At 34.4% G+C, this 14358-nt stretch overlaps 1 protein-coding gene across 1 annotated transcript; it reads left to right on the top strand.

Moving 5' to 3' along the window:
- The first annotated feature begins 3314 nt into the window (after positions 1–3314).
- Positions 3315–4253, top strand: LOC140531399 (olfactory receptor 6C3-like). Its single transcript, XM_072650355.1, has one exon. The coding sequence runs from the start codon at positions 3315–3317 to the stop codon at positions 4251–4253; it is 939 nt and encodes a 312-aa protein (XP_072506456.1).
- The last annotated feature ends 10105 nt before the right edge of the window (positions 4254–14358 follow it).

The following is a 14358-nucleotide window of genomic DNA, read 5'->3' on the forward strand; positions in this document are numbered from 1 at the left end:
CAGTGAGTAAAATTTAATAGTATCTGAAATCCAGGATAGTATTTGGGTAGACAGCAACAAAATGAACTGTGAAATATTCTTTTGTTTGTCATGGGATGGATGTAAAAAGGGAGAATTCTTTATCTGATGCTAAAATGTCTGTGTATATGAGTGATCTCTATGGGGAAGATAGAACTGAGTTATAAGAAACTGAAAAATGATTCCAGCTCTTACAGGGGAATATTGGATTTCAATTCAGTTTTAAAGCAAATTACACAGGATATTCAGGATTCAACTTTTTGATGAAATCATCTAAAACTGTCCAAAAGTGAGTAATATTTACCAATGAAGATTTCCATCATATCTTTTTACTTTTTGGTTAACTTTTAAAAAATTTTAATATCATTTCTTAATATGTATGATTCACAGGTTTTCAGAACCAATCTTCTCCAAACTTGCGTATTAAATACAATGTGAGTAGCAAGTAAGCCCAGAGATGTCACTTTGATTCTCTAACTCAATATTTTATCCTTTTAGAGGATGTCTGGTTATTATTATTATTGTGGTCCTGCATTATCTGAGACTTTCAAGCAATTAGGTTATCAGGAAAGATTGTATTTCAGCCCCTTTCTTAAGAGACTCTATATGTAAAAGCTGAGGCTGAAGAAGTCCTATGTGGAAGTAAATATTGCTGATCTTGGGAGAGGAAGATGATATTTCACTAGGTTCAAGTTACGCATTTTTCTAGAATTTTTTAGAAAACATTTTAAAACAACTAAATGTTGTCATTCATAGAAAAGCTAATCAGTATCTCCTAAGGAAGTGACTTTTTATTCAATGATGGAACAGAGTCAGAAGATTAATTTTAGCTAGGAACAGTATTTGGATTCATCATTGGCCAAAACAGGAATAAATGGAGTCTTGGAGGTTTAGGTAATATTGTGAGAAAAAAAAAGTTTAATACTGTTTGGAAGAAGAAGAAGCAAATGGCAGGGGAAATGAAACCTGACATCCATATGTTCATCTTTAGTTTCTGTCATCATTTATTGAGCTATTGTTAGAAAGTAGTTAGCCATATTCACTTAAGTTCTTGAGCACTTTTGTGAAATGAGAAATCAGAAAATGTCTTAAGATTTGATAGATTATTATTTTGGGTTCCTGTAAATGAGAATTCCATAATTTAAGCAGCAATGTCTTCAGTCTTGAAGTTAAAGATTTAAAAAAAAAAAACTGGTTGACATTGTTGTTCACAGAATATCATTATAAATTAATCTATAATGATTAATGCAAATGTCAAAGTTTTAGATAGTCATTATATCACACAGGGGAAGAGTAGGTCTCAGATAACTAATATAGAATTGATTAAAGTGCTATATTTAACTCAGCATTAGCTTTCACCTAATTAACAAATTGTTATTTGTATTTGATAATCTGAAAGATAATGCAATGTTAAAATCTGCAATCTTACAGGAGTCACCATTAAGAAAGTAATGCAAGAATGGTCATACACAAGCCTTAAATAAGCATGTGAGAAACATCTATGCAAAACATGAGGAAGGAAGAACGCTAAAAGGTAGAAAGAGAAATATAACATTGTTAACGCTTATATTAAATGAGGGATGTAAGGCTGAAGAGAAAGTATATGTGCGTAAAAAAAATTATGAATTGTAGATTTTGTAGCATTTTTTTCAATTTATTTGAAAAGGTGGAGGATTATTTTATGAACTAACTTTAAATGTTAAATGAACAGTCTGCTAAATCTTCAAGAATCGTTTCTTATTCCACCATGATAATCATTATAGTTTGCATATGATTTTTTTCTGACTTGGCAAAAAGAAAATGTTAAATCTGAAGATGACTATTTTTCTCCATATATTTACAGATATAAAGAACAATAACTTGTTATTACATTTTACACATGAAAATTTTTAGTAATAAAAACAGTGATAGACGTATGTATAAAATATTCCCTGAAGATAACCTTGTCCATAAATACAATGAAAGGTCCCATTTTTGAATCTTAGGCTCTTCTAATCACTAGCTTTGTAAGTAGCTTTTTATTTATCTCCATGAGCCTCAGTTTCCTCACCTGTAAAATGAGGGTAATAATATTTGGGCTATACAACTCAAGTTGTTATGGAAAAGCCTTTGAAAGATAAGTTTAAATAATGTCAAAAAGTATTTTGAAAGATCTGACAAGTTGGCATTCTGGGACAAACTTTATAAAAGATTAAAATTAATAGGGATTAAGTTAAAGTCTTATATCGAGAAGGGAATAAGCATTAATTGAATGCCTACCGTGTGTTACATACTATGCTATACACTTTTTAAAAATCAAATTTAGAGATTCAAAATAGAGAAGATGCGACTGGAGAAGAGTTTTTTCCTGAAAAAAATGGATTTGTGGGGGGCATGAGATAGAAAACTGCAAATGCAACTTGTGAATTTATGATATGGTAGCAAAAAAAAAATTCATGTGATTTTAGGTTTTATTAAGAATGGCATATAATCTAAGATTAGGGAGATGTAAAGCTACTCTACTCTGCTATTTAGACCACATTAGGGTTATTGTGTTTGGTTCTGGGTGCAACACTTAGGATTCACAAACTGGTGACTAAGTTACATACCCAGAGGAATGGAGCTAGGACAGGAAAATGCCGTATGAAAATTGGCTAAAGGAAAAAGGTACATTTAAGCTCTACAGCAGTGAACTTAGAGGGTTACAGGACAGTTATCTTCAAGAACTTGAGGGACTGTCATGTGGGCATCCAGACGGCACAGAGTCTTCCTTCAAATCCAGCATCAGGCACTAACTGTGTGACTCTGGGGAAGTCGCTTAACCCTGTTTGCCTCATTTTGTGCATCAGTAAAATAAGCTGGAGAAAAACATGGCAAACCATTTCAGTATCTCTGACAAGAAAACCTCAAATAGAGTCACAAAGAGTCAGACATAACTAACCAACATGAAAGTTCACTTGTTCTGCTTGGTATATGTGTGGAGAAGGGGAAAATAACCTGGGAATAAGGATAAAAAATCCGTAAAGGCAGACTTTTTATACAAAGAAAAGCTTCCTAAAGGTTAAGAACTGTCCAACATTGGAATTGACTTACTTGGTACATGATAGGTTTGTATTCACTAAAATGATCAAAACATACACTGAATTTTTACTTCCCTTTTACATTATAGAATGAATTATTGCTGTGATAGGTGTTTTTTTTAAGTTTTCAAATTTTAAGAACTGATTTTGTTGTAGGTATATCTTTCATCTCCATTTGTGCTCATTCTGCTTTCTTGTTTTCACTAGCAGGTCTGGTAGTTGGAGGATGAAACAAAAATGAAAAATCACTCAGTGATCAGAGAGTTCATCCTCCTGGGATTTTCAGATGATCCAAAACTTCAGGCTGTTATTTTTCTCTTTTTGTTTATTGCTTATATCTTAAGTATTACTGGGAATGTGACCATCATCACCCTTACTCTGGTGCATCCCCACCTACAGACACCCATGTATTTTTTCCTCCGCAATTTTGCTTTCCTAGAAGTCTCTTTCACTACTGTTTGCATTCCTCAATTCCTGAACTCCATTATTACTGGAAACAAAACTATTTCTTTTAACAACTGTGCAGCTCAGTTATTCTTTCTCATTTTTATGGGGGTAACTGAATTTTTCCTACTTACAGCCATGTCCTATGATCGTTATGTTGCTATCTGCAAGCCCCTGCATTATACAGTCATCATGAGCAATAAAGTCTGCATCTTTCTTGTCCTTTGTGCTTGGCTTGGAGGATTCTTGACCATTTTCCCTCCACTCATGCTTCTTCTGCAGCTTGATTACTGTGCATCCAATGTCATTGATCACTTTTCCTGTGACTTTTTTCCTCTGTTGCACCTCTCTTGCTCAGATACAGAGTTCTTAGAAGTGCTTGCTTTTTATTTTGCTTTGGTGACTCTGCTATTTACTTTGACATTAGTGATTCTGTCCTATATGTATATTATTGGGACAATTTTGAGGATCCCTTCTGCTAGCCAGAGAAAAAAAGCCTTTTCCACATGCTCCTCTCACATGATTGTCATTTCTATCTCTTATGGCAGCTGCATCTTTATGTATGTGAACCCCTCAGCAAAAGAAAAAGCATCAGTAACCAAAGGAGTAGCCATTCTCAATACTTCAGTTGCTCCCATGCTGAACCCTTTCATTTACACCCTAAGGAATCAGCAAGTAAAACAAGCCTTCAAGGATATTGTTCAAAAGGTAGTGCTCTTCTCAAGAAGGTAAAGTGGTGTATTGTCATCAGTAAGAGACAGTATGAGGTTCAGAAATGTTTAGTGGATCACCTCTTGAAAATCACTCTTTCCCCTCATTAAAGTTGATTTCATCTTTTCCATCTTTCTCACTTTTCCATCAGTATATCTTTTCCCATTCTGTATTATGTGTTTAAAACTTGCTTATGGCCACAATGGAAAGGCTGGCTCCTACTTGAAAGTACTTTTCTCCAGATCTTACTCATCTATCACATATAGGTTTAATTGAATCTGGGATTTGGATTTTGTGCACAAATGAAAATCCTGTTCTTTGATTGAAATTTTGTTTAATGTGCTATATAGTTTAATGAACAGGTTCAAGTGTAAGTGGCTAATTTTCTAATTGAAATGAAAAGAAAACTTTCATGTTCCTAGTGGAGAGCAATAAAAGTAGTAAATATAACTATCATTTATGTAACACATCAAAATTTATAAAGCATTATAACATTAACTTATTTAATTCTTGTCATCACCTTGGAAAGGAGGTGCCATTCTTATCTTCAGTTTACAAATGAGGACACTGAGGCTGGGAAAGATTATGTGACTTGTCCAAAGTCACATGCCTAATCAGTTGTTAAGCAAATTTCAAACTCAGATGATCTTGACTCTAAGTCCTGTGCTCTATCTGTTGCTTCTCTGAGCTTCCTATAGGTCTTCACTTTAGAAATATTGGACTATAAATTAATTGAGGACAGGCTCTGAATCCTCCCCCCTTCAGCATTTGGTATGGTGCCTTACTAACTTGTAGGAAATTAATAAATATTATTAGTAATAAGTCTAAGTGATTAATAGTAAACACATTCCATATCATCTCAAATATTCAGCCTTAACCTTAGTTGAGATTATTATCATCTTTCACTTAGACTACTGCAATATCTTCTTAGTCGGTCTCCCTGTATCCAGTCTCTTACTTGTACAATTCATCTTCCATAAAGATTCCAAATTGATATCCTTAAAACACAATCTAATAATGGTTTTCTGTTGCTTCTAGAATAAAATACAAATTTCTGATTTGACATCCACTTATTGTACCTTTACAATAATATTTTCTATTGTTCTCCATTCCTTTTTTTTTCAGTGTACAAAGTAGAATTTTATTAGAACATTTTCAAGCTGATTCATGTACATAGCATCTACTAGTGCCTTTGTGCCAAAGTAGGAGAGACTGTTTCTCTTATTGCTTGGCTTTGCTTAGTACTTCTGCTTGAGGCATCACAAATCAAAATGAATATAGTTTGGCAACATTTTTTAATTCTTTTTTTTTCCAATTTATTTATTTAGTTTTCAGCATTCATTTCCACAAGATTTCAAGTTTCAAATTTTCTCCCCATCTCTCTCCTCCCCCACCCCAAAACACCATATATTCTGATTACCCTTTCCTCCAATCTACCCTCTCTTCTATCACACCCCTCCCTTCCCTTATCCCCTTCTCTCTTTTCTTATAGGGCAAGAGAGATTTCTATCCCTATTACCTGTATTTCTTATTTCTCAGTTACATATAAAAAGAATTCTCAATATTTGTTCCTAAAACTTTGAGTTCTAACTTTTCTCCTTTCCTCCCTTCCCACCCATCGCCACTAAGGTAAGCAACTCAATATAGTCCATATGTGTGTAGTTTTGTTAAAGAATTCCATAATAGTCATGTTTTGAAAGACTACCTACATTTCCCTCCATCATATCTTGCCCCCCCCCATTTATTCTCTTCTCTCTTCTGACCTTATTCTTCCCTAAAAGTATTCGCTTCTAATTGCCACACTCCTCTCATTTGCCATCCCTTAGATAATTCCTGCCACACCCTATTTATCCCCTTCTCCGCTACTTTCCTGTAGGGGAAGATGGATGTTCATACTTAATTGAGTGTGCAGGTTATTTCCGCCTTAAGCCGAATGTGATGAGAGTACACTTCACCTTTTCCCTCTCATGTCACCCTTTTCCTCTCCATTGAAAAAGCTTTTTCTTGACATTTTTATGACAGAAAATTTGCCCCATTCCATTTTTTCCTTTCTCCACCCAGTGTATTCCTCTGTCACCCCTTAATTCTATTTATTTAGATATTATCCTTTCCTAGTCAATTCATCCTGTGCCTTTTGTCTACGTGTGTGTGTGTGTGTATGTGTGTGTGTGTGTAATCCCTCCAACTACCCAAATACTGAGAAAAATTTCAAGAGTTACAAATATTACCTTTCCATGTAGGAATGTAAACAATTCAGTTTTAGTACGTCCCTTATGATTTCTCCTTCCTGATTACCTTTTCATGCTTCTCTTGATTTTTGTGTTTCAAAGCCAAATTTCCTATTGAGCTCTGGTGTTTTCATCAAGAATGCTTGAAATTCCTCTATTTCATTGACTTACTATTTTTTCCCTTGAGATATTGTGCTCAGTTTTGCCTGGGGAGGTGATTCTTGGTTTTCATTCTAGTTCCTTTGACTTATGGAATATCATATTCCAAGCCCTTTCATTCCTTAACGTAGAAGCTGCCAGAACCTGTTTTATCCTGATTGTATTTCTACAGTTCTCGAATTGTTTCTTTCTGGATGCTTGCAATATTTTCTCCTTGACCTTGACAACTCTGGAATTTGGCTACAATATTCTTAGCAGCTTTTCCTTTCAGATTTCTTTAAGGAGGTGATCAATGATTTTTTTCAATATTTATTTTGCCCTCTGGTTCCAGAATATCAGGGCAGTTTGCCTTGATAATTTCATGAAAGATGATGTCTAGGCTCTTTTTATATCATGCCTTTCAGGTAGTCCCATAATTTTAAAATTGTCTCTCCTGTATCTATTTTCCAGCTCAGTTGTTTTTCCAGTGAGATATTTCACATTGTCTACTATTTTATTTATTCTTTTTGGTTTTGTTTTGTAATTTCTTGGTTTCTCATGAACTCATTACCTTCCACCTGCTCCATTCTAATTTTTAAACAACTCTTTTCTTCATGAGCTTGTGAACCTGTTTTTCCATTCAGCTAATTCTACCCTTTAAAGCATTCTTCTAGTCATTGAATTTTTTGAGCCTTTTTTGCTGTTTGAGTTAGTCTATTTTTAAAGATGTTAATTTATTCAGCATTATTTTGGGGTCTCTTTTAGCAAAATTTTGACTTGCTATTCATGATTCTCTTGCATCACTCTCATTTTTCTTCCCAATCTTTTCTCCACCTCTCTAACTCGATTTTCACAATGCTTTTTTGAGTTCCTTTATGGCCTGAGACCATTGCATATTTATTTTGGAGATTATGGATGCTGAAGACTTGACTTTTGGGGGCTTCCTCTGGTGTTAGGCATTGTTCCTCCTCATCCAAAAAGATGGAAGAAAATATCTGCTTCACAAGAAAGGAACTTTCTATTGTCTTATTGTTTTCCCCTTTGGGGGCATTTTCTGTCAGTTACTTGAGTTTTGAGTTCTTTGTCAAGGGGAGAGTATACTCTCGGTAACTGTAACTTCTCAGTTCCTCCAAGATGGAACAATCAAGGGAGAGGAGTTTATTCTTCTCCTGGCCTCCTCTATGGTCTGTGAGCAGGATTTCCTCTTCAGAGCCTCCACCAGCTCTACCATGCCAGCACTCCTCCTTACCCCATGGTTACACTCAGGGCCAAGATCCAGATCAGCTGCTCAATTCCCCCAGAAGCTTTAGACCAGGGCTCCAACAATGGAATCTTCAGCTGCCTGGGGCCAGGGCTACACTGCTGCATTCACTTCTCACCCAAGTGAAAGAGCTTTCTCACTGACCTTTGAAGCTGTCTTTGGAATCTGTGATTTGAGGAATCTGGAACCCGCAGCTGGTGGTGGCACCTTGAAGCTCACTCCAGTCTTGTTCATGCCTCAGCATGGTCCACCCTATGTTCTGAGCCTGATGTGATAGACCTTTCCTGTTGACCTTCCTGGCTGCCTTGAACTGAAAATCTCTTTTACTTTGTCATTTTGTGGCTTTTGCTACTCTAGAATTTGTTTAGAGCAATTTTTTACAGGTATTTTTGGTCTATGGGAGGAGAGCTTCTAGAGGTGTCTCCTTCTACTCTGCCACCTTTGCTTAACCCTCTTATTGTTCTCCATTCTACTAACTCTTTCCCTATATACCATTCTGTCCCTTGCTTTACAGGTTTCGAGCCAAAATTCTCCCCTTTTTGGAATCTACTTCCACCATACTTTTACCTTTTATAATTTCTAACTTTGTTTATATCATAGCCCTAATACCTATACTTGACATTTCCTAACCTCCCAGGTTGTGAATCTGTCAATAAGCAATCAAATAGAATTTATCAGGCATTTATTATGTGGCAGACAAATACTTGGGCCTCATAATAAGAATACAAGATTCATTGAAAAAGACTCTGATGTTGGAAAAGATTGAAGGCAAAAGGAAAAGGAGAGGGGAGAGGACAAGGTAGATAGAGAATGTCATAGATGCAATGAATATGAGTTTGGGCAGACTACAGGAAATAGCAGAAGACAGAAAGACCTGGTATACTATGGACCATGGTGTCATTGGTGAGATGTATATGACTGAATGACTGAATAACAAGGAACACTGTTGGACTCTGGAAATACTAAAACAACCACAAGAATAAAATAAAACAACCTTTGCTTTCTGGGTCCTTATATTCTATCAAGAAAACAACAGTCATAATTATGTATGTTCACATGTACACATGTTCATTTAATATATACATAAATAAAGAATAAATGTAAAATAAATATAGGTAATTAATTCAAGCTTCTCCCCACTCTCTCCATCCTTCATTCAGCTGCCAAAATTATTCAATTAAAACAAAGGTCTGACCATAGCACAACCTTTCCCATTAATTCCTGTGGGCTCCTACTACCTCTAGGGACAATTATAAAATCATTGGTTTGGTTTTTAACATTCGTCACAATTTGACTCCTTCCTTCCACTCCGTGCCTCTTACGTTTTAGTCTCCTCTATATTTTCTGGTATCTAGTGATGCTAGTGTACCTTCTGCTCTTCACACATGACACTCTCTGTCTTAACTCCATACCTTTTCACCAGATCCACCCCCTACCTGGAATGCTCTCCCACTTTAACTCCATCTCCCAGCTTCCTTTGCTTCCTTCAAGTGTAAACTCAAATCTCATCTTCTGTAAGAACTTTCTAGATCTCCCTCAGCCATTGCATACACACTGAATCCATATGTACACTATATACATCACATAAGCACATATACTATGTATATAGCTCTGTGAGCTTTTTGAGTTTTTCCCTTACTTCTCTTTTTCTAAAATCTCCAGTACCTAGTACAGTATGTGGCATATAGTAAGCACTTAATAAATGTTTACTGACTTGACTTGACTCAACTTGCAAAACAGTCTACTTTGGTTTCTAAGAGATGCCTGTGAGCTGGAGGGACTGTTATCCATTCCTTTGCAGCAATATATAATCTTCCTGGAGTTTGAAAAGCACCATAAGACTATTAATAAAATAGCTGCCAACACTGCTTTGAAGGAAAAAAATGCTTGTCCTGGGCAGGATAATACAAAAACTAAGTACTGGAAATGGGGAAAAATAATTTTTGTTGATGAAACTCACTTGGTTGTTTGAAGTTCCAATAAATCTCTCAGATCTGAGCACCTTCATCAGACTGTAAAATTTCCACCTAAAAAAATGTTTGGGGATTTTTTTCTTACATTATTCTTTGAAGTCTAATTCCCCTTTAGAAAATGCATTTTGAGAAGTAGAATTATTCCAGAATTACAAACTATTCCCAAACACGGATGGAATACCATAATATTCTGTGTACTACATGACACATTTCAAATGTTTAAGAACTTTTTCTGAAAGGTGAAGTTGAATATGCCTTGGTTTCCTGGAATCTTGCCTAACATAAAGCCCGTTGAAATCTTGTGGGCAAGATTATGACAACAAAATGACTACAATTAGGACCTAGAGAAACAGAGGTCCCCCGATCATCCCCAATAAATGTCTAACATGCACCACGTAAAGAAAATGAAAGAGAACACCTTCTAAGAATGGTAGAGTACTGCAGAAGCACTGAATGGAAAGTGTCCAGTTTTGGCAAAAGGTACAGTTTATAGTAGCCTGATCCCACAGACAGATTATCCAAGAGTATGATTGCAAAAAGAAAAAGTCCCTGAGCAGTTTCAAAGTCCCTCTGTAGCAGGGGTAAGGTCTTGATGCAGTTGGTCCAGAGCCCAACCCAGGAGAAAGATCCTGAACAGAGCTTAGTACCAGGCCATCCTAGGGCCCTTTCATAGGGAAAGTAAGGCTACAATAGCAGGATGAGTTAGTATAGAATAATCACCCCAATCAGTACACAAGCAGCCTCTGTTCACCTCAGCATATAGACTACCTTGGTCTGAACCACAGCAGATAATAAGGCCAAACAGTTCCTACAGAAATTAGAACCAAGTTTTAGGGACCACAATCAGGACCACAGTGGTCTACCCACACCTCCTGGGAGTAAAGCATCAAAATTTTACTTAAACACAAGTCTTCGATCCAGACACTGAGACTGGTGAGCAATCCCCCCTGCCCCACTCTAAACAGAACATAGAAATAGCTTGGATTGAGAAATACCTAAGGGTCAAATCCATAAGAGTTTTCCACATAGAGGAAAGATAATCTAAGGTTCATCATATCACCTGAAAATCAATAAGGAGTGCTAAGAAAAAAACAAAAAAAGCTTGAAAATCATATTTCAAGAATTCATAAATTGCACAAATTTCTTAGGACCAGAGGGGAAAGAGAACATATAACTAATCTACCATTAAAAAAACACAGAAATAAATACTCCTAGAAACATAATAGGTATTCTTCAGAATCTCCAGGTCAAAGAAAAAAAGTGTTCTTTGCATTCAACAAAAAAGAAAGAATTTCTCGGCAAGGAAACACAATCAGGATCATACAAGAGTTGGTAAATTCTATAATAAAATGGAAGCGATCTTAGGATATGACATTTCAAGTTGCAGAAGACAAAGAAAACCAAGAATAACCTGTCCAGCACAACTAAATGTAATCCTATGGAATGAAAATGGCCTTAAATGTAACAGAGGATGTCCACACATGGTTGACGAAAAGGCCAGAATTTAGTGTACATTTTGAAATGGAAACACAGGAGTCAAGAGAAACAGACTGGTACTCATATTTATTCAAATGGAAGGAATAATTTGACATTAAATCATTTACATGTTAATGGGAACCAGAATAAATATATTCTCAGGGCATGAATATTTTCAAAAGTCATAGAGAAAGGTAAATATCACAGAGGGCTCAGAAATGGTGTTGTTCTTAATGGATTAAATAAAGACAAAAATGAGAGGGGTGGGAAACTGTACTGGGGAAGAAAGGGAAGGAAGGTTATCTTTCTTAACATAATAGGAGTGCATAAGATGAGGAATATTCAGAAATGGAGGAAGGGGTAGTGTGAACAGGTATTCCATAAATCTTACTTTAATATGAATTCAATAAGAGAAGAATGAACAGGATTACATAGATACACAGAGAGTGTAAAAATATATCATATTCAACAAAGAAATGAAAGAGACAGGGGAGGTGGAGGAGGAGATAAGGGAGAAAGACAGAAAAAGGAACTGTCATAAGTGCAACAGACTCCAATGTCAGGGTAGGATAAATGAAGAATTAAAAGAAAAGGAAGGAAGAACAAATATCTGTGACTGGTGAAACAAGTGGAAAAGAAGGGGAATAATGAAGTGGAAAGAGACTTCATTTATAGATAACATTTTAGGCAATCTTCTTTTCTTAGTCCAAATTATTTATAAATAGAGGAGTCAGAGCAAAGAGTAGGAAAAGTACAAGATGACAAAAGATACATAGTTAATCATAAATGTGAATAGGAAGAACTCATAGATAAAAAGGAAGATAATAATAGAGTGGATTGGAAAATACAAGCCAATAATGTTATTTATAAGAACACAAAGATTCTCGTAGTTAAATAAGGAGTTGAAACAATTTACTATGTTTCACAAAAACTGAAAATGTTGGTGATGGTGGTAGGAATAACAGTCATACGTTTAGATAAATCTACAGTAAATATAAATATGATAAAAAACTGATAATCAGGGAAGCTGCATTATGCTTAAAGGACCATATACAACCAATGAATAGAAATACTTAATTTTGCGCACTGACTAGATTACCATCTAAATATTCATAGGAAAAGGTAATTGAATTTCAGAGAGAAGTTGACATTAAACTATAATAGCGAGGGACCTTAATATACCTCACACTTAAATAAATCTAACAAAAATACAAACACAAATGAAAGACTTGAACGGAATTTTAGGAACATTAAAAATGGCAATGCTCTGGTGATTTGTGAAAGACAACAGAAAAGAATTTTCATATCTCCTAATCTTGCATTGTACTTTTTCAAAAAGTGACCATGGTGCTCTGGCATAAAAATCTCACCAAAAATACGTAAAAGTAAAAATATTACACATATATTTATTTATCACAATGCAATAAAATTATATTCAATAAAAGAAATTTGAAGAAAGAATGAACTATTACTTTGAGAATAAACAATTTAAAACTAAAGGAATGTTCAAAGCATAAATCATAGAAGTAACAGAAATTTTCATCAAGAAAATAGTCATAATGAGACATCATTCCAAAACCCATGGAATGAAACTGTAACAGTAAATAGGGAAAATTTTATAACTGTGAATTCTTTCAACAACAAAAAGAAAACAAGTCAATCCATTGGACACACATCTTAAACAACAGAAACAATATCTGCAATAAAAACAAAATCTGTGTTCCCAACCAAATGACAAAATAAAAATTCTCAAAACCAAAGATGGAAATAAGAAGAGTGAAAATAAAAAAAGGGAATTGATAAATAAAAAATAAGTGATCATTTAACTAATAAAGAACTACAGAATCACTTATTTTTATAAGGTAAAACATGAAATTATCTGTATCAGAAATGAAAAGAAATCAACAACAACTGAAGAGAAAGGAATCTCACAGAAAGTCTTTTACCTATTTGTTTCTCAATAAAGTTGATGGCTTAGATGAAAGTAATTCATACTTGCAGAAGTATAAAAGAATCAAGTTAATGAATAAAAGAGACTATTTAAAATTCTTGATACCAGAAAACATAAATTTAAGAGGCCATAAATGAACTTTCAAAGAAAAAAAAAACTGCCAGATCAAATGGATTTAAAATTGGATTCTATTATACAGAGAACAATTAGTTCTAATAGCATATAGACTGTTTGCAAAAATAGGAAAAGAAAGCATTCTTTTGATTTCTTTCTCTTTTATAACGATTATATTGATACCTAAAATAAGGGGGCAAAAACTGAGAAAGAAAACTTTAGAACAATATTCATAATTAACATTGACACAGGATTTTAAAATTAAAAAATTAGTACACGTGCAGCTTAATACGTTAAATAATCAAAGTACGATAATGGCAATATATATGTACATTTTAAAAGCTTTTGATAAAATTGAGAATCAGTTTTTTTTAAATCACTAAAGTAATAAATGGACTTCTTAATATATAAAATGATATTCATCTAAGAATAAAGTTAAATATTGTATGTAATGGAGGAAAGTTGGAGGCTTTTCTAATAAGATCAGCCGTAAAGCAACGATGTTCATTATTGTCCTTCAATATGACAATGTTATTGTCATAATACTAACTATGTTAGTTATAGCAATAAGACAAGAAAAAAGAAATTGAGAGACTATATACAGGAATATCATGAACAAAATTGAAGCTTATGCAGGTGACATAATAGTCTATCTAAAAAACCCTAATGATTGAACTAAAACTGAATGAAATGATATATTCTGCAAAATTGTGAAATACAAAATAAATCCAAATAAATCATCAACCTTTCTATACATTAAAAAAAAAAACAGGAAGATTTAGAAAGAGAAACTCCGTTTCACATATTTACAAATGTATGAAATGTCTATTAAAATGTGCCTAAATCATGTCCAATAACTATAAGAAGGCATTCGATAGAAACAGATAGACTTAGAGATAGTTTCATTGCTCAGAGGTAGATTCTGCTAATATAAAATATGATAGCACTACCTCAATTATTTGATTCATTCAGTGTTATGCCAATT

This window comes from Notamacropus eugenii, chromosome 3 (assembly GCF_028372415.1).
Source record: "Notamacropus eugenii isolate mMacEug1 chromosome 3, mMacEug1.pri_v2, whole genome shotgun sequence".
Lineage (NCBI taxonomy): Eukaryota > Metazoa > Chordata > Mammalia > Diprotodontia > Macropodidae > Notamacropus > Notamacropus eugenii.

What these genes read in the sequence shown, in the direction of transcription:
- LOC140531399 (XM_072650355.1), top strand. Translation starts at nt 3,315, where the DNA reads ATGAAAAATCACTCAGTGATCAGAGAGTTCATCCTCCTGGGATTTTCA.